Source organism: Hyperoodon ampullatus, assembly GCF_949752795.1.
Source record: "Hyperoodon ampullatus genome assembly, chromosome: 5".
Classification (NCBI taxonomy): domain Eukaryota; kingdom Metazoa; phylum Chordata; class Mammalia; order Artiodactyla; family Ziphiidae; genus Hyperoodon; species Hyperoodon ampullatus.
This window is the reverse complement of record NC_136918.1, coordinates 32,594,109-32,615,702: the sequence shown is the minus strand read 5'-3', so window position 1 is coordinate 32,615,702 and position 21,594 is coordinate 32,594,109. Positions and strand designations below refer to the sequence as shown.

At 44.8% G+C, this 21,594-nt stretch overlaps 1 protein-coding gene across 11 annotated transcripts in view; it reads right to left on the bottom strand.

Annotated features, from left to right (window-relative positions):
• Nucleotides 1-21,594, bottom strand: part of KALRN (kalirin RhoGEF kinase) — a gene marked incomplete at both ends in the record, with an annotated part of 640,695 nt that overhangs the window by 564,050 nt on the left and 55,051 nt on the right. For 7 of the 11 annotated variants that reach the window (XM_079705113.1, XM_079705115.1, XM_079705117.1 and 4 more), the window contains one exon: nucleotides 10,608-10,674. The exons of the other annotated variants lie outside the window; for them this stretch is intronic. In XM_079705113.1, coding sequence (XP_079561239.1) covers nucleotides 10,608-10,674 — 67 coding nt within the window. Of the gene's footprint in view, nucleotides 1-10,607; nucleotides 10,675-21,594 lie in introns of those variants that run through there. 11 annotated transcript variants of the gene reach the window in all.

Sequence of the window (21,594 nt, the reverse complement as noted above, 5' to 3'; positions counted from 1 at the left end):
GGTCTGTGTATTACTGGGGATAGGAGTTTGTAACCTTAATTAAGCCTTGAAGCATTTGGCGGTGTTCATCCTGAAACTTCCAGAAGGAAAAAAAATATGGTTTCCATTACAGTGTCACTGAGGGGCTTGTACTGGGGTTGGGATCATTAAAATGAAAACACTGATGAGTAAGTCATGGTATTTTTTTCTCCAAGACTTACGTCCTTCCTCCACCCCTAGCACTGTACTTTATTTTGAGACAGGCTTAAAATAGTCTATAAAATATGGAGCTCATTATCCCATCTAACAAATTTCATTTGGCATGAATGTAGATTAAAAGCCCCACGCCAGTTCTTCCTCCTAGCCTGGGTTTATAAGGAAGACACTCCTCTGATTTTGCTCAGGGCTGAGTTCTTTAGAGCGTGATTCTGCAATAGACAGGGAGAGCCAGGAGGTGCCACTTCCAACTCCACTCAGCTTATTTTTCATGATAATAACAAGGGAGGATAGAGAAAGACAATTCTGCTTTGGGGGCTTCTGAGAAATTTTCCCTACAGCCTTAAAAAGCCTAATCCAAACTAGACACCCCTCAAACCCATGAATTCTCCAGTCTGCCCATTCTTCCACATACAGTGACTCTATTGGGGCTGCTAAGCATGTTAAAAGGGGCAGAATTGAGTTGAAACCACAGGGAATATAATGAAAAGAGGCCTCAACTAGGAGTTTTTGTGTCCTTGCTTCAAATGCAGGCTCAGCCAACAACTAACGGTATGACTTTAGAAAGCGAAATCATCTCTTTGGGCTCAGTTTCCTCATCTCTTAAATGAGGGGTCTCTTCCAACTCTGTCTCTTTTTTCTTTTGCTCGGGGTACAATTATGGAGGCAAAGAGAATGAGAAATAAAAACCTTTTCCTACTCACCACTGATCTTATTTGACCCAATACCATCTCTCGAACCAATAAATTCACTTTTTATCTGATAAAGCCCCAGCCTTCTCTGATTACACCTTTTGTCTGAATCACTAGAGTGTTTGCATTGCATTTTCTCTTACCCCGGATGCCCTTTTCCCTTGCTCTATCCAAATCCTTAAAAATCCAAATACTCACAAGGACAGTGCGCTTAATAATAGTAAGTACATGCTGATGACTTGATTTATCAATTTTTAACACAGACCTTGCACAGGTGTCATCTCCTCTCCAACGATCTCCCCCAGGGCACAGTATAGGATTTTGTATAAGAGGAGGGATCAGGGACCGATCTCTTGATGGCACTGACAGGCTCCACTCATTAGCAGTCCCCTCTGAGCTATCCAATGGCTGAGTAACCAGGTGACAGACCTACTCCTTGCCCCTATATTTTCTAGTTGTAGGTCCCTCTGAGTCCCCTCAGCTACTTCACCTATACAACGAGAATAACACCCCCTACACACAGCACTGCTGGAGAGGCTTGAATGACGCAGGTAAGAACCTATCCAAAGTCTTGAACTACCCACCTCTCCAGTCTCAGCCCATGACATTGCCTCCTCTTTTGCTAAGAATATCAAGGCCATCTGAATTGCATTTCCTCATTTCCTTTTTCCTACTTAAAAATAGCTAAGCACCCCCTTCTTCCTCTCTCCCAGCAGAGGAAGCATTCTCCCTCCTCCAGTCTTCCACTTCCATCTGCACTCCTTAGTCAACCCACTCCTACCTCCTCCAGGTCATTGTCACACTTTACAGCATTTATCACAAGCTCTTCTTCTAAATTCAACTGTTGCTTGACTCATGTATTGTCTGCCTCACTCATTAGAATGTAAACTTCATGAAGATTTTATGCCTTATTCATGCTGTATCCCCAGCAAACAGCACGGTGCCTGGAGCATCGTCGATGCTCAAGGAATATTTCTTGAATGGATTAATAGATCCATTTCTATTCATCATTTTCAAACTCCTCTCTGTCACTGGCACCCTCTCCCAGCCTCAAACACATTCAAGCCTCCCTTCTTCAACAAAACTATCACTTGACCCTACTGTCGCATCAACCACCATTCTATTTTTACCTTGCATTTTCTGACATATTTCTCAAACAATATGTGCTTGCTGCTGCCTCATCGTCACCACCTCCTCCCATCACAATCTGGTTTCTCTTCATAATGGCTGCCGAAACAATGCTGTGAGTAGTCACCAAACTCCTCACATTGCCCATCTCCCTGCAGATGGGGACCCCTAACTGTCCCTTCCCCTCCACTCCCAGGAATTTCTTGTATACTGGCTTCCTCCTATCCTTAGAATACTCTTCTCACCCCTTTGATGCTGTCTCCCCAAGTCCACACTTTCCAAAACCAATCTACACCAATCTACATTTTCGTCTATACTCTTTCCTGAGCTAATATCAATTTCACTATCATTCTGGGGGCAGATGACTCAAAACCATGCATCTCCTACCCTAACTCTCTAGAAACATAGACATACTTCAGTTGCATGAAGGAGGTGGGCATTTTGTTATGCCATGTTATACTTCTTTGCATTCTCAGCACCTGGCCTACTGCCGGGTACATGGAAATTGTTCAATACATTTTTAAACAGTTAAATGTTACTGCTCTGCCATTATTTGCCTTTAACCTGATATGCAAGCAAGAATCTTCACAAGGTGACCCCAACCTATCTTTCCAAATTTAACTCTTACCACACAGATGTTTCTGGCAGTCTGTACTCTCTGTCTTCCATCCTCATCATTAAGTACTACTAAAGCTTAAGTCAGTTCTCTCCTTTTTAATCTACCTGCCATTGTATTATTTACTGTGCTATTTCTTAGTGTCTATTTCCCCTGCTAAACCCTAAAGCTTCATGAAGACAAGAATGCCGTCATCTTCAGCACTGTATTCCTAGGCCCTTCAATACGGCACAGCCTATAGTAGGTCCTCAGAAGATACTTATTGAAGGAGTGAACATTTCCTCTTTCCTTCAGACAGACCCAACTATTTCTCCCCCTTGTGAATGCATAGCACCCATTTAGCAATTCAACTTGAAACACCTTGTGAAATCACACCGATATATTATAGGTGTTGTAGGTGTATTATTTTGCAGGCATTACAGGTATTGTCTACATAGAACCATGGAACATTACAGCTAGAAGGAATCCTTCTTATAAGTAATCCAGAAGGGCCAACAGAGACTCAGAGAAGTTACCGCTGGTTCTTGATCTTTCAGGAGTTTGAACTGTAAGTTCTCTGAGGGCAGGAATCCTACTTCCTACCCCTAAACACTCCCTGCTATACCTGGAGCCCTTAGTAGACAGCATTACTACTGCCACTAATAATAACACTACTATTTATTGTTTTGACAATTACTTTGGTGACATACCACCTCCATCCACAAGGTGAAGAACAAACCCATCACAGGTGGCTTTCTGACCATCCAGTCACACAGCTACCCCCACTGCCTCTCAGCTCTGAGCCATCACTGAAAATGTCACAACAGAACAGGCGCTGGGAGGCCATGCCACACCCAGGATGTGCTGTTTTACTGTTCTCCCCTCACAGTCACCTCCTCCTCATTGGATAGAAACACCACACCGGGACCTCACAGCACAGCTATCGGTGTCCTTCCCCCAGGACTTGGCCTAGATATATCTTGTCTAGTGATCTCACACCACAGACATTGCATCCCAGTGATACACTCTACTCTCTGCTGACAGGGAAGGTGGGCAGATACCCCAGTTTAACACATGTGCCAGAGAGAGAGAAAGATGGGGGTCCACCCACCGGTACAAGAGAGAACTCATCCCAGATGAGAGTCAGGGGTCCTGGATCTCGATTCTTCTCTTAGTAGCTCTGTGACTATAGCAAATTCTTTAACCTCTACAAGCCGGTTTCCTACCTGTCAAATGAGAACTAAAGTAACTTCTCTCAAAGAGACAAAGTGAGGACCAAGGGGGATAAGATATTGGAACTATCAAATCATTACAGTTCTCTCCCCCACACCCCCCTCAATAATTCCAGGATAATCAGCACCGTCTCTGAGTTCCCTGGGGAGTTCAAATACTCTGTTGGCCCTATTTATGCAGTTTCTTAACAGCATACAATCTTGAACTAGGTGTCTGGGTGAGAATACAAAGGGATAGGGAGACAAGGACCTGCCCTCAGAGAAGCTCTACTCACAATGAAAGAGAAGGACCCCCCAGAAGCAACTAAGCTCCTAAAAGCAACCGAAATCTGGGAGGAGAGCATGCTTTTACTGAGGCACTTATTCACACCAGGCACCAGCCACACATATTAACTTCTTCAAGGCTCACAACCAGCCCATGAGGTGTGTCATTTTACCAACCACAGGAGCACATCGTGAATCACAGAACGCTGGCCTGGTACCTAAGTGCCCACGTGTCTTTGAACAGAACCAGGTATGATTGATTGTGGCAGCTTTTTCTGGAGGACATAGGGGCTATGTGGTTTGGAAGGGGAAGGATATGGATTAACTGTAAGAGGGGGAAGCTTCGGGCATTTCAAGTGGAAGCACAGGAAAATAGGAAGGTTGCTGGGGTGGTTCTGGTATGGGGCAATGCGGAATTGTCCTGAGATGGTGTTTCAAGGGGTGCTGTATTCAGAGTGCTTATCGAACAAAAGGCCAGGTCCCTTTAGGAAAGTGGTTTTGTGCCATAAGCCAACTGAATAAGAGATATCTATTTGTGATGTAAAAGCTAAGTTAAAATAACTTCTTTATGTATTGTATGAATATTCAGCTCAAATGGGAAGGTGATTACAACCGAACCTCCTCTTATTAGAAAATGCCCAGCACAGGAGAACCAGTCTATATGTTTTTCATACACATGCTGTGCTTTTCTTTTCCCTGCCAACCACAGAAAGGGAGGAACAAGTCATAAAGCTTGGCACAAAGAAGCTACTTATCATGCTGGACACATATATGCAACAGGTAACAAGAAGAGGACAAGCCAAACCAAGGTGGGTATCCAGAGTCCAAGGCAGCCTAGGAACGGACTAAGCAAAGACACCAACTCTGAGCCAGCCAGTGGCCAGTGCTGGGAAGATAAATGAGCAGCAATCAAGCCAAAGACAGGGCATCCGTCAGTGATGGGAAACCAGGGGCCAGCAAGTGGGCTGCAGGCACAGGAAGGACAAGACCACAGATCAGGGTGCTCTGAGAGCCATGGCCATGAGGGCCAGCTGCCTGGACACTGCACTTGGGCAGAGTCAATGCTTGGATAGAACGTTTGGTAGATTTGAAGATTGAGGCAACAGAGCATGGCCACTCAGGGAGAGGGAGCTTTAGTGAGAAAGACAAGTAAATTCCCAGCCGAAGAAGAGCCCAACACCATGGAGGCTTGAGGAAAGTTACTGTCCTCACTGTCCATCTACCCAGAAGGGAGAAAGGGATTTTTCTTTCTCTAATTATAGCTGAGTATAGGCAGTGCCCACCTACTGAAGTTACTCTAAGCAAGTAATGAAAGGTTGTTGGCATCTGCAGTGACAAACCACCATCCCAAAATCCAGAACCCTAGGCAGCCAGAACAGAGAGTGGCAAACCCAAGGCAGGCTGAGACCAGACAACATCCTGGGGCACAGGTAAATGTTTTTTTCCCCAGGAATATAAAAGAAAGTCAAGATTTAGAAAGACAAATATCATATGATATCGCTTATATGAGGAATCTAAAAAAAATGATACAAACGAACTTATTTACAAAACAGAAACAGACGCACAGACTTAGAGAACGAACTTATGGTTACTGGGGCAGGGGAAGGGTGGGTGGGAGGGATAGATTGGGAGTTTGGGACTGACATGTACACACTGATATATTTAAAACAGATAACCAACAAGGACCTACTGTATAGCACAGGGAACTCTGCTCAGTCCTCTGTAATAACCAAAATGGGAAAAGAATTTGAAAAAGAATAGATACATGTATATGTATAACTGAATCACCCTGCTGTATACCTGAAACTAACACAACATTGTTAATCTCCAATATATACATTGTTATATACTCCAATATAAGATAAAAATTAAAAGCAAAAAAAATTTTAAATTAAAAAAAAGATTTAGTTAGGTAGCGATAGAAAATGGTTAGAGCTGAAATCTCTGAAGAAACCTGCATGAATTATATCCAAAGGATTGCATTCTTTTAAATGTTGTTCCTTAGTACATTCCTATGTTTACGCCTACATTTACTACTCTCATGTAGTGATTGCTTTTCTCATTTGTTTTGTTATTTTGCTGAAGAGTCATTTTTGCCTTTACCCTCTGGTCTCCATATGAAAGCATGACAATGAGCAGTTCTCAACTGTGGCTGTCATTAGAATCACCTGCAGAGCTCCTTAAAAATGCCAATGTCTAGCCTCCTTTCCAAGGACTCTAATTTAGTTGGCTGGCGGGGGTGGGGTTGGGTTGGGGGGGTGGGAAGGGAGAAGCTGGGTATCATGCTTTCTAAGAGCTCCCAGATGATTCTAGTATATGTCCAGGGATGAGAACCAGTTGGTTTCTGGCCCAGAATCCAAAACACTTTGTGGTAGGTACAGGAATGTAGACAAGCAGCAAGAAGAAATTAAAGCCAATAATGTAAATTCAACATATCACTTAAGTTTTCCACATCCCAGTCATTTTTGTACTTCTATCACCATCTCACCATATCCCCATAACTCCTACAGTTATTTCCTTGATATCATTTTAAATCAATTCCATCTTTTACTTAAATTTGTTTTTAAAAGAAACTAGTAGACTGGGGGGTAATGGTAAGGTAACATGAAAAGGCAGGAGCAAGAGAAGAAAAGACAGTGGCTCCTGAGAGGAAAAAGCACTCAGAGTTAGAAATCAGGGATGGGCGGGCCCAGGGAGAGACCCAGGATCCATGAGGCCAAGTAGGCCTAAGCACAGCAGTGAGAAGGAATGAAGTCTTGACGATGGGTTAGGGAATAACAGAAAATATCGTGGAATAGGGTTACAGGTGGCATGGGGCTGTGCCTTTAAAGGAACTCTAGGGACAGAGAGGACGGAGGGACCAGGGGCGATGGAGGAGGCAGACATCTGGGGCCAGAGATGAAGGCAGGGCAGAGTGTGAGGCCCAGGTAGGGCTGGTGAGAAGGTAAAAGGGAGACTACAGGTGGGAATGAGGGGAGATCTGAGGGATGGGTGGGGCTAAGGAGGGCCTGCACTGGATGGGGTGTGGGCAGGGGGTGGACAGCACAGCAGAAGCAGATGCTGGACAAAACAGGGTGTCCTCCAGACAGTGCCAGGCAGTGACCAGCAAGAAAATGTCCAGCGATACCTGTAAACTGCCTGAAATCGTTTCATGCGCTACCAGTGGTGGTCGTTCCCACACACTGGGAAACACTGCCCAATGCTCTATGAATAAAGAGCATCAGTCTTTTCACTCTTCCCCTTTCATGACAAAAAAAAAAAAATTAGATGTAAACAAGGAAATGTAAACCCCCACCTCACTTGTCTGGTCCCCATGGATACACCAAAACTCAACAACAAAAGGCAATGTGACTTCTCTTCTCTTATACACACACTCATGTTTCAGATCTGTATGAGCACCTTTCTTTTGATGGACAGTCCCCACCATAGGAACCACCTCCTCAGTCACCATCTGAAAGCACAGAACACAATCAGCAGAGTTGACAAATGCCCAGTAACAAACACTGTAAAAACAGCATCTGCTATTAATGAAAGAAATCACCAAAATAATCATGTCTGAGCAACCTGGCAGTTCATTATCGTATAAATCCTCACATATAGTTAAGTAAAGTCCTAGAAAACAACCCCTTTTATTTTCTTAAATCCTTATCCTTGATGAACAATGATGGGGGAGACAAAAGATTCATCTGCAATCACCAAGCATGCACTGCCATTTCTTCGTAAAGTTTATTTCCACTCCATGATGTGTTCCAACGTTTCCTCCCTTTTCCTAGCTGTGTCAAATCACACATCATTTATCCCCCAGTCACAGCCACGAGAATTACTCAGGCTGGCACACAGCTTGTTGATTATTTCAATTTCCTGGGCTACACTTATCATTTCCCACTTCTCATTGCTTATTCCCTCCTCACTCTCTTGCGGTCTGTTACTTTCAAAATGACACGAGGCATAACAATGATAGGGTGAAGTGACATAAAATCCTAAAAAAGACGAAGGGAACTAAATTCTGTTACACTAAAGACAAATCCAGGAGAATTTTGTTCACTGCGCAGAAGGACAGGTTCATCATTCATCCATTCATTCAACAAATATTTATTGAGCACTTCCCATGAGCTAGCTCAGTTTAGCACACCACATTGAAGCATGCCGCTGTCTATACAAAGTTAGCTAACGTTAGTTACTAGAAGGAAGTTGCTGTATCCTAAAATTCTGCTTGAACGTGGCTGTGGGCATCACACGTGTACATGTGTAATACCCATTAACCAGAACTGGGCAACATAAATCAACACCCAACCCCCAAAGCCTGAAAATAAGGGGCCCTACACAGTCAGAAGCTGCTAGTCTAAAGCCTCACATTAAAGAAAACCCTAGAAACACTGTTTATGAAAGACCATAAACTTTCCAAATATGCATGGAAGAATGCACCATTCTGGCAACCAACGTTTGCTATCCAAGGGGAGAGTTTAATCAATCAAGCCATAAATTCATTAACCTGACATTTCTAAGAATGCCTGACATCTTTACATGCACTAACACAATAAATTTCCCCCAAATTCTATAATATAGGTATTATTATTAACATTCCCATATTTCAGATTAACAAACTGAGGGTCATTTTGAGGGTAAATCATTTATTCAAGGGCACCGAGAAAGTAATGAAGCCAAAACTTGAACCTAAGTTTGCAACTCATGGATTCAAGCATTTTCTAAAAAATAAAACCAAATTATTATTAATGTAGCTTGTATATTAACATCTAGTTTATTTTTACAATTAGCATATGTTGGTTTGAATCTTGTTTTAATTTATGTAAGTATAAATTATCTCTAAGCCTCTAACAACTCTTAATTGGACTTTTCTCAACTCCTGGTTATTAGATACCACATGTTCCTGTCTTTCCTAATATGTCTGTCAGACAGTGAGAATTAACCGTCTTGGTAAAGAAAATTAACATTTAAGGGGCATTTTCTTCTCCAGGCACTGGAATAAGTATTTCACTTACAGTTTTTCCCTACAGCAACCCTCTGAGTTGGTGCTACTGTTGTCATTATCATTCCCTTTTACAATGAAGGAGACACAGAAAGGTTAAGTAACTTGCCTAAGGTCACACAGATAAGGGGGATTCACACCCGGTCTCCTTCTCCTTCCCTTGGTCTATGATCTCCACCAGTAACAAGCTCCTGGCTCTCTTCCTAACACTCTCATCTCGTCTCAAGTCTGGGCTCCCACTGGCCTGTTCTCAGTGCTAGTGAGAGACTGCTTTTCAAATGTGCTGGTTTGGTTTCCTCCATCTTTGATTTCTCCCTGATAACAGCGCTGGTTCACCTGCTATGTGTAGCTCTCTGCTTCCACCTGGTATTGACCTCCTGGCACACCTACAACTATTCAAGGTGAAGATGAGTACACCTTGGGCTATGCAGCAGAGCTTCCCCTGGGCCACCTTTTCCATCAGGGGTTTGACATCATTCTTGCGAAAACCTCTTAAAGGAGCCAAAGCTTTTAAAAATAACACTCAACATTGTAAAAAAAAAAAAAAAAAAGAAAGAAAGAAAGAAAAGAATCAATTACTCAACCAGGTTAACAGTGGGTTTTCCTTACACCAGAATGTCTAGATTTGCATCACATTACCAGGAGATTTAAATCACATGAATATTCAATGATAAAATGTATTAAGGTCAGATTAACCTGAGGAATAAAATGGACTTTCCCTTCCCTTTCCACTAACTGCAAATTCTGTACTGGCTCTATCTACAGATAACCACAAAGGCAGCTGCCCTCCGGACAGGTGCTACAGCTCCATGATGCTGAGGGGCGTTGTAAGGAGGAAATGAACACTTACAAAGCACCTACTATGCACCAGACATTATGTTACGTGTTTTACGGGTATGAATTAACTAAGAATTCCACAACAACCCCAGCAGATATGTCTCACCACACCCATTTTACAGATGGGGAAACAAGCTTAGATAGGTCACACAAATCAGCCTAAGGTCACAGAGCTGGTGGTGGCAGAGCTGAGATGTGAGCCTGCATCTGTCTGCCCTCAGCTTCTTGCTCAGGGACCATTCTCCTTGCTGCACTGCTCAGGGTTCCATCTAGAACCCTGAAAGACAGGGCTTAACTTGTCTGACTACAGTACACAGCTTGATGCTCAACCCAACAAGACAGGAGATCCGGATACACACACGCTCCCCAAATGGCCCTGGGCTCCCAATTCCCAGCTGGGTAAAAATGTCCCCAGAAAAACAGCCTTTTTTTTTACTTTCCATGGGTTGGCTACTCAGCTGTTTCATTCTCTCTTCTCTCTCCTTGCTTTCTGCTCCCTTCTCCACTGCATTTTTCTGTGTGTGTGTGTGTGTGTGTGTCTGTTTCTGTCTCTCTCTCTGTCAGAAATCTCTGTGTGTGTGCATATCTCCCTCTCTCTTACACACACACACACACACACACACACACACACACACACACACACTCATATTCATTCTCTTTCCTCCCCCCAGGAATACCTCGATCCAGCAGCCGGAGTAAGCGGAGATACCAAAGATACCACTGGTCCCAGAAGCGGTCCGTCATCCCCCCCTGAACTCATCCTTCACAGCCAGTCCCCTCAGCACAGCCTCATCCCACCACCGCCGACTCGAGGAGGCCGGAATTACTTGACGCTGGGCTCGCGCGCGCCGCCTGCTCAAAGCAAATGCCTGCCTGCGAAGACAGCCACCAGTCCTCCCACACAGAGGCTGACTGTGCCGGGAGCCTGTTTCACAGCAACAAAGGAACAAGTGCGGAACACTGCCGCCTTGTGCAGACTGAGCCTGCATGGGCCCAAAGGGAGATCAGAGGTGCGGGGGAGGGCGGCCAGGGAGCACTTTCACAAAGAAGGGAGCAGAGAGGTGGTCTTGGGAATGAAAACCCACAGTCAAGGCCATATCTTGAATGTCATTCCAGGATCTCCTGCCATCCTGGCTGTCCCTGCCTCCCATGCCAGAGGCCAGTGGCTTCCCTAACAGGACAGGGGTGGGAAGCCAGGAGCTCAACCACCCTGGACTCCGAGGCCAGACCAGAAGAGCCAGAGCCTCACTGCCTTGTTCCTTGGGAACCACAGGCACCTCCTGCCCAAGGGTGCAGGACCCATGTGACCAGAAAAAGGCCACAGACCCTATCTCCCTTCGTGGACCCTCTGCTGTCGTGGAGACAGCATGGGCTCTGGAGTCACATGGTCATGGATTCAAATCCTGCTACCACTGAATAGTTGCCTAGCCTTGATCAAGTGACTTCAACCCTAGCCGCCTCCTCTGAAAACTAGAGAGAACAGCATTTGCTTCATCAGGCTATGGTGAGGCTCCCCGGATAGGAAGGACCTAACACTTCTGGTCCAGCACTTGGTGAACGGCGGTGCTCGAGTGCTCACTCCCCTCTCCCCTCCAACCCCTCTTCCTCTCACCAGATTCCCAGCTCCCACACCTCCTTACATCCCATGCTTTCCCACCTCTGTGCATGTGCTCCTGTTCTCCCTGCCCATAGCATGGCCACCCTACTCCCCCACTTCATCGTGGCCAAATCCTCCTATTTTCCCACAGAATCAGGTAGCCTCCCCTCATCTTTCTCCCCCTCTACACTGCATTTCACTCCCTCCTTTGTGTAAGACCTCCTTTGTACAGGACTGCTCCCTTACTTGACCACAAACTCCATGAAGACAGGATCTGCTCTGTGATCTTCGTTACATCCCCTGAAGCATCTTGAACTTTGCAAGTGCTTGAGTATTTACTAACTGAATGAGTGAAGAGGCAAATGGCACGTGCACCCCACACGGTTTCATGTTTAAGTCAGGAAGAGGAGTGGACTGCAAGGGCCTCCGTTCCTGGGCACCACATAAGGCCTGTAGGAGGATGACAGGGCACCCTGGCCTTGCCTTGCTGGGAACCCATTTTACAGGGTGCTGGCCGTGTCCTCAGGTGACCAGAAGTCCTGCTCAAACAAGGGAAATCCGAGGGGACCCCAGGTCTGGAACAACTCTGGACTCCAAGCCTAAAAACTACCCGGCAGCCACGTGCATATTCATCACCGCTTTTGTTTCAGCCCAGGCCATGCCAGCAATGCCTTCTCACTGTCCTAATGGAAACGCTGGCACCCCAGGCTTCCGGGTCTCCAACAGCAGCAGGCAGGAACAGGCCTCCTCAGCGTCAGCTGTTCCTGGGAGCTTAGGCTTCCAGGATGACACAGGCTGCAGATTCTGACGTATGCAGACTGAGGAGGGGGCACATCCTGGGGCAGGAGCTAGGCAGGGGAGGGAGAAAGCCAGCAGAGCCACAGTCTCCACCAGCCTGGCCCTGCCCCTGCTCCACCGCTGCACCATGGTTCCTTCTGGAAGGGCAGCATTGGGACTGAGCGCACACCACTTCCCAGAAGCTACCTCGCAGGCTCTGGTAGTATTATTTTACTATTACCTTAAATGGACAAGACTCTAGTGTGTAGTTGACACGAGAATGCACGCCCCTCCTCCTCTCTCTCCAGAGAGAAGTGCACTGACCCTCAGCTTCCCCCTTCCTTCATGAATAACAAGCTCCATCATTCAGGTGTGGCCAGAACTTATTAGCTCACACAGTACTTCCACATCCATCATCTCCCTTGGCCCCCTGAGCCACCCTGCAAGGTCTGTAGGATGGGACTCACGTTCCCCAGTCTACAGAAGGGAAAACCCATGTTCCAAGAGGTTAAATCACTTGCTTATGGTCAAGTACCTAGAAGGTGGCTGGGCTGAGGAAGAAATGTGTGCCATCTGTCTCCTCCCGAAGAGAGTTTCTGGGGCTCTGGATTGTTCCCTGGGGAACTGTGATGTCTTTCATAGAGAGGTGGAGGCCCTCACAGTAGGGCAGGATGCCCAGGGCAGTGCTGACATGCCACCAGCACAGGCTCAGTAGAGGGCCTGCCTGTGGCCTCCTACTGAGTGACAGCCCTTCATCTTTTTCTTTGGCTCTGGCTTGTGGCTGCCAAGGGAGAGCATCTCCAAATAAAAACGCCAAAAGTGGCTCTGTCTAACCCAACTGGGAGAAATCTGAGATGTGAGGGATGCACACATGGCTCCCACCATGAGGAGACCTAGACAGAGATGGGCTTTGGAAAGAGCATGAGTCTGTGAGGCAGAAAGTCCTAGTGACTCTGTGGATGCCGTGGGAACTCTGATGGGGTAATTCTACTATTCCACATCCCATTCTTGGGCCTGGAGAAGGAAGCTGGCCCTGTTCCCCTCCTTCTAGTAATCAAGTGCCAAGCATTCCACACAGCCTCATTTTCAAAGAAAGAGAATAAAGATGTTAAAGAACAACACGGATGCAAGAACTTCCCCTACAAACTGTGAACCTAAGAACATAAGCATCACCTGGGGGGTCGGGGCCAGGAGGAACCCATTCAGCCATCAATTTTACTAAAGATTGGCTTCAACCCATCGAGCTGCACTCCTGGGAGCTCCCCAGCACACCAACGCTCATTTCTCCAACTCCCACAGAGCCTCGTAAGCCATGCTTTCAATCCAGTCCCTCCAGAAGTTGAATAAAATGTTCCAAGAGATTGTCAGAGTTGCCATGTAGCTGGAGTGCAATTAGAATGGATGGGACGTCGGCCAGGAGGGGGCTTTATTAGGTTTTTGTTGTTGTTGTCATTTTGTCTTAAACAATACTCCTGCAGCAGCTCCTTCTTTCATCATGGTCAAAGCAAGCACGGTCATTCCCCTTGGCATGGTTCCTCCAACCCACCTGGGACCTGTTCTACAGGGACCTGTTCTCAGGAGCAAGGAGCATCTCCAGGCCAGCAACGGCCCGTCCATTCCAGGGGGCTGATGCCCATCTGGATGATCACTGGTTACTCGGTGTCACAACACAGATGTGTTCCCTTCTCTTCGCTGTTCCTTCTTCTTCCTTGGCACTGTTCTTTCTCCCTCTCTCCGCCCGCCCCAACGTGGAAACACTGTGTTCCCGGTCAGATAAAGCCAGCACAAGTGTATGGAGCAGAAGGCAAGCAGCACAGAGGGAGAAGAGAAGCAATCATGTCCCAAATCTTTCCCACTCATCTCCCGGGGCAATGGCCATTGTTCCCGCAGAGGCACTGGCCAGCTTCTCGGACACACAGGGCTACCTGACCAGCGAAGGCCACAAGGGAGGTGGTACAGTTGCTAGTCTGCATAGCAGAGGGAAGACTATCCCTGCCCCTCTCTGCCCCGCCCATGCAAGTGGGCTCCACCAGGCTGCCATTTTGCCCTATAAGCTGTGCTTCAGTTGCAACAAGTATCACACACTCCAGCAGACACCAGCCTCAGCCACCTCCCACACCACTTCTGCCCATTGGCGATTAGCACCCAAGTGGTGAAGTGCAGCCCTGTGGCAACATAGTCTCAGTGACGCCACCCACGGATGGGATGGACACCGGCCAGTCTCTCCTGTGAAAGCCTGGTGTCCCCAGGTGAACAGGCTCCCTAGGTCCACACCTGAGGCCAGCACCTAAGACAGGTATCACCTGTCACACTGAAATTCAAGTCCACTTCTCCCAAGAGGCCTTTTCCAGCTAACCTCGTTCATCTTCTATCTCAGAGGTTCTCAAAGTTTAATGGGCAGCAGAATAACCTTAGAGGGTTGGTTATCCATGCAGATAACTAGGCCTCACTCCCCAAGGCCTGCATTTTTAACAAGTTCCTTAGATGAGTCTGAAACGGTGATCTATCTGCTTCTGTCCCTGCTCTCCTCTCTTACTTCACTGAACTATTTTGGTTGAATTCTAGAGTGCACCTCATTTCCCACACATCCTCAGAGTCCAGTAGGGAGGAGGATTCTGAGTCCAGAATTAGAAGAGTCTCCTGGAAGGTAAAGGGAGGTCCCGCCTGCCCTCAAGGCCCAATAGAGGGCCCCAGACAGAGAGGCTGAGGAGCTGCCAGCCAGGAGGCTGAGAATCAGGCTCATCTCTCCACAGGCTCCAGAAAGCATTCATCTGTACAGTGGCTTTAAATGTCACCTCAAATATCAGGCCGGGCAGCAGGAGGGGAAGGTGGAAGCTAATTAGCCTGCCTTGTCCTACTTTTGTGTTGCTTTCATCCTTGTTCACCTCTGACCTCCACTGGGATCTTTAACTCTCCCTTGGCGGGGGTAGCCTGGAGATGCCACATGACCCATCACCACACAGGGCTCTAAACCAAATTGCTAAGTGGGGAAATGCAGTCCCTCTCCGACCCCTCCCCTGAGCATTTATTCCTCCCCCACCAATCGCCAGAACCCCCATGTTGACCTGAGTCTCCAACCACAGCACACCACCCAACACCCCCAGCCTGGGCCCCAAGAGCTAGAGCCTTCCTCTCTTGCTATGCCTTTTCAAAGCTCACCCATCCTGGGCCTGTGAAAAGTATTGTGATAATCTCATCCCCTGTAAGGTTTTCATGATGAGAGCTTAATATTCAAGACCCTCAGGGAATATTTACATTTTGGCAAAAATATTGTCTTAGGTCAAAGGAAAGAAAACAAAGAACCAAAACAAAACCAGGCTCATAGATACAGAGAACAGATCAGTGGTTGCCACAGGTGGGCAGTGGAGGGTGGGTGAAGCGGGTCAAAAGGTACAAACCTCCAGTTATAAAATACATAAGTCCTAAGGATGTAATGTACAGCATGGTGGCTACAGTTAATAACACTGTACTGTACATTTGAAAGTTGCTAAGAGAATAGATCTTAAAAGTTCTCATCTAAGGAAAAAAATCTGTAACTATGTACAGTGACAGATGTTAACTAGACTTACTGTGGTGATCATTTAACAATATATACAAATCATTAAGTTGTACACCTGAAACTAATATAGTATTGTATGTCAACTATATATCAATTTTTTTGAAAAGGGAAATGTAAAAAAAAAAAATAGTATGGCATATTTATACCATCACCAGGAGTGCTAAGTTAACATTTTATTTTGAGGATTTTTGTGTATATATATATATATTCTTAAGTCAAAGAGCTTAATTTGTGCAAATTATGATCTGGAATGACAAGTAAATTTATTCAACCATTAAAAAAAAGGGGGGCTTCCCTGGTGGCACAGTGGTTGAGAGTCCACCTGCCAATGCAGGGGACACGGGTTCAGGCCCCAGTCTGGGAAGATCCCACATGCCGCGGAGCAGCTGGGCCCGTTAGCCATGGACGCTGAGCCTGCGCGTCGGGAGCCTGTGCTCCGCAACAAGAGAGGCCACAACAGTGAGAGGCCCGCGTACCACAAAAAAAAAAAAAAGGAAGGGAAGCAGAAGTCCTGGCCTCAGATGAGCAGTAGGGGTGGGGTACGTTGGGGGCAAGAAGGAGGGTCCATGACTCTCTTCCTTAAGCTCCATGGGTGTTTGCCTGTCAGGTGACCTGATGAAGATAACTCAAGGGACCTGTTGCCTCTTCTGCCTTCCTCGCTCGCTCCCCTGATCTCCCACTTCCTACCCAGAACATGGTTGGCTGCCCTCTCCAAATACCTAAATTTAAAGTAGTTCTTCTTGAAGAAAAAAATAATAATAATAAATAGTTAGAGCAGACAACTCAGAACCTGACCAAAGAGGCCCAGCAATCCAGAGAGCTCATTATTGCCTCCTCTGTTTCCCTCACAGCCAGTAAGGGGCGTTTCCCTCTTGCCTCTACTAACAGCAGCTTCTCCACCCATCAAAGGAGGCGGTGTGCCTCAGTGACCTAAGGGCCATCAAGTCTGGGGGCCGTTCACTCCCCTGAGGTTTGGCTTCTCTTAACTGTTTCTCCCATCTCTCAATTCCCACAGTGCACCAACTTAGAATCAGGAAAACTTAAATTGTCAGTCACCACAGCTGAAACCTCATGCCTCACTCAGCCTGTGGGGAGCCCTGCTGTGGAGAATGCCCTCCCTTCTCTCTTCATCCCATGCCTTCTCCATCTCCTCCGAAAGCTTTTCCGAACAGCCCCCCTCAGCACATCTGCCCAGGAAAATCAGGCATCAGACTACGATGACTGCAGTTGATAATAATGAATGTGAAGTTCAACAGGATCAAAAAGAGCCCACTGTACCATCAAAGAAGTACTAAATTTTGACTAGCATACATCTAGAATGAAACTTTTTTTTTCCATAACTGTTGCGTTTCTTTATTTTTTGGAAAATGTATAATTTGTGTGTTTTCCATAAGGCAAACACAATATTTGACTCACCTGAACGCCCTGAAACAGACTTTAACACACACGCACCAGAGTAGCTGCACACTAGCCAATTTGAATTCTCTCTTCCTTGACTCTTATTTTTAAAAAGAAAAGAATCAATTGCGATGATCACTTTACTTTCTGGCAAATGAATTCTGCTTATCGTTCTTAAAAATAACTGATCCCATAAATTCTATAACTAATCTCTTTATGATCTGTTTATCCAGTTAATCTGAAACCTTCTAGGTGTTGGGAAAGAGCCTGAGCTGAATGAGACTAACTAGGTTCAAATCCCAAATCTTTTTTCTAGCTAACTAACTTGAGGCAAGTGACTTAACATCCCTAAATATCAGTCTCTTCATCTTTTGGATGAAGATAAGGCTGACCTTACCAAATCAGAACAACCTGCATGAGGAAAAAACAAAATAACATATAAAATACTAAGCACTGTACCTTACCTAACAGAGCAGGTGCTTCATAAAGTTAGTGAATTCTCCTACGACAGAAAACAAGCTCATGCCAGGTTGAAATTCTCAATCCATGGGATCTAAGTGGACAGATAAACCAGTAAAAAAAAAAGAAAAAAAAAACACAGAGAGGGCAGACAGCAGAAGCAAGAAGAACTACAATCCTGCAGGCTGTGGAACAAAAACCACAATCACAGAAAGATAGACAAGATGAAAAGGCAGAGGGCCATGTACCAGATGAAGGAACAAGATAAAACCCCAGAAAAACAACTAAATGAAGTGGAGATAGGCAACCTTCCAGAAAAAGAATTCAGAATAATGATAGTGAAGATGATCCAGGGCCTCAGAAAAAGAATAGAGGCAAAGATCGAGAAGATGCAAGAAATGTTTAACAAAGACCTAGAAGAATTAAAGAACAAACAAACAGAGATGAACAATACAATAACTGAAATGAAAACTACACTAGAAGGAATCAATAGCAGAATAACTGAGGCAGAAGAACGGATAAGTGACCTGGAAGACAGAATGGTGGAATTCACGGCCACAGAACAAAATAAAGAAAAAAGAATGAAAAGAAATGAAGACAGCCTAAGAGACCTCTGGGACAACATTAAATGCAACAACATTCTCATTATAGGGGTCTCAGAAGGAGAAGAGAGAGAGGAAGGACCCGAGACAATATTTGAAGAGATTATAGTTGAAAACTTCCCTAACATGGGAAAGGAAATAGCCACCCAAGTCCAGGAAGTGCAGAGAATCCCATACAGGATAAACCCAAGGAGAAACATACCGAGACACACAGTAATCAAATTGGCAAAAATTAAAGACAAAGAAAAATTATTGAAAGCAGCAAGGGAAAAATGACAAAAAACATACAAGGGAACTCCCATAAGGTTAACAGCTGATTTCTCAGCAGAAAATCCACAAGCCAGAAGGGAGTGGCATGATATACTTAAAGTGATGAAAGGGAAGGACCTACAACCAAGATTACTCTACCCGGCAAGGATCTCATTCGGATTTGATGGAGAAATCAAAAGCTTTACAGACAAGCAAAAGCTAAGAGAGTTCAGCACCACCAAACCAGCTCTACAACAAATGCTAAAGGAACTTCTCTAAGTGGGAAACACAAGAGAAGAAAAGGACCTACAGAAACAAACCCATAGCAATTAAGAAAATGGTAATACGGGGCTTCCCTGGTGGTGCAGTGGTTGGGAGTCCGCCTGCCGATGCAGCGGACGCGGGCTCGTGCTCCAGTCCAGGAAGATCCCGCATGCCATGGAGCGGCTGGGTCAGTGAGCCATGGCCGCTGGGCATGCGCGTCCAGAGCCCATGCTCTGCAATGGGAGGCCACAACAGTGAGAGACCCACGTACCACAAAAAAAAAAAAAAAAAGGTAATAGGAACATACATATCAATAATTACCTTAAACGTGAATGGATTAAATGCTCCAACCAAAAGACACAGGCTCACTGAATGCATACAAAAACAAGACCCATCTATATGCTGTCTACAAGAGATCCACTTCAGACCTAGGGACACATATAGACTGAAAGTGAGGGGATGGAAAAAGATATTCCATGCCAATGGAAATCAAAAGAAAGCTGGAGTAGCAATACTCATATCAGATAAAGAGACTTTAAAATAAAGAATGTTGGGCTTCCCTGGTGGCACAGTGGTTGAGAGTCCGCCTGCCGATGCAGGGGACACGGGTTCATGCCCCAGTCCGGGAAGATCCCACATGCCGTGGAGCGGCTGGGCCCGTGAGCCATGGCTGCTGAGCCTGTGCGTCCGGAGCCTGTGCTCCACAACGGGAGAGGCCACACCAGTGAGAGGCCCGCGTACAGCAAAAAAATAAATAAATAAATAAAGAACGTTACAAGAGACAAGGAAGGACACTACATAATGATCAAGGGATCAATCCAAGAAGAAGATATAACAATTATAAATATATATGCACCCAACATAGGAGCACCTCAATACATAAGGCAACTGCTAACAACTATAAAAGAGGAAATCAACAGTAACACAATAATATTGAGGGACTTTAACACCTCACTTACACCAATGGACAGATCATCCAAACAGAAAATTAATAAGGAAACACGAGCTTTAAATGACACAATAGACCAGATAGATTTAATTGATATTTATAGGACATTCCAACCAGAAACAGCAGATTACACTTTCTTCTCAAGTGCACATGGAACATTCTCCAGGATAGATCACATCTTGGGTCACAAATCAAGCCACAGTAAATTTAAGAAAAGGGAAATCATATCAAGCCTCTTTTCTGACCACAACGCTATGAGATTAGAAATGAATTACAGGGAAAAAAAGTAACAAACACATGGAGGCTAAACATTACACTACTAAATAACCAAGAGATCACTGAAGAAATCAAAGAGGAAATCAAAAAATACCTAGAGACAAATGGCAATGAAAACACGACAATCGAAAACCTATGGGATGCAGCAAAAGCAATTCTAAGAGGGAAGTTTATAGCTATACAAGCCTACCTCAAGAAACAAAAAAAAACTCAAACAATCTAATCTTACACCTAAAGGAACTAGAGAAAGAAGAACAAACAAAACCCAAAGTTAGCAGAAGGAAAGAAATCATAAAGATCAGAGCAGAAATAAATGAAATAGAAACAAAGAAAACAATAGCAAGGATCAATAAAACTAAAAGCTGGTTCTTTGAGAAGATTTAAAAAATTGATCAACCATTAACCAGACTCATCAAGAAAAAGAGGGAGAGGACTCAAATCAATAAAACTAAAAATGAAAAAGGAAAAGTTACGACACTGCAGAAATACAAAGCATCCTAAGAGACTACTACAAGCAACTCTATGCCAATAAAATGGACAACCTGGAAGAAATGGACAAATTCTTAGAAAGGTATAACCTTCCAAGACTGAACCAGGAAGAAACAGAAAATATGAACAGACCAATCACAAGTAATGAAATTGAAACTGTGATTAAAAATCTTCCAACAAACAAAAGCCCAGGACCAGAAGGCTTCACAGGTGAATTCTATCAAACATTTAGAGAAGAGCTAACACCCATTCTTCTCAAACTCTTCCAAAAAATTGCAGAGGAAGGAACACTCCCAAACTCATTCTATGAGGTCACCATCACCCTGATACCAAAACCTGACAAAGATACTACAAAAAAAGAAAATTACAGATCAATATCACTGATGAATATAGATGCAAAAATCCTCAACAAAATACTAGCAAACAGAATCCAACAACACATTAAAAGGATCATACACCATGATCAAGTGGGATTTATCCCAGGGATGCAAGGATTCTGCAATATACGTAAATCAATCAATGTGGTAAACCATATTAACAAATTGAAGAATAAAAACCATATGATCATCTCAACAGATGCAGAAAAAGCTTTTGACAAAATTCAACACCCATTTATGATAAAAACTCTCCAGAAAGTGGGCATAGAGGGAACCTATCTCAACATAATAAAGGCCATATACGACAAACCCACAGCAAACATCATTCTCAATGGTGAAAAACTGAAAGCATTTCCTCTAAGATCAGGAACAAGAAAAGGACGTCCACTCTCGCCACTATCATTCAACATAATTTTGGAAGTCCTAGCCACGGCAATCAGAGAAGAAAAAGAAATAAAGGAATACAAATTAGAAAAGAAGAAGTCAAACTGTCACTGTTTGCAGATGACATGATACTATACACAGAGAATCCTAAAGATGCCACCAGAAAACTACTAGGGCTAATCAATGAATTTGGTAAAGTTGCAGGATACAAAATTAATGCACAGAAATCTCTTGCATTCGTATACACTAATGATGAAAAATCTGAAAGAGAGATTAAGGAAACA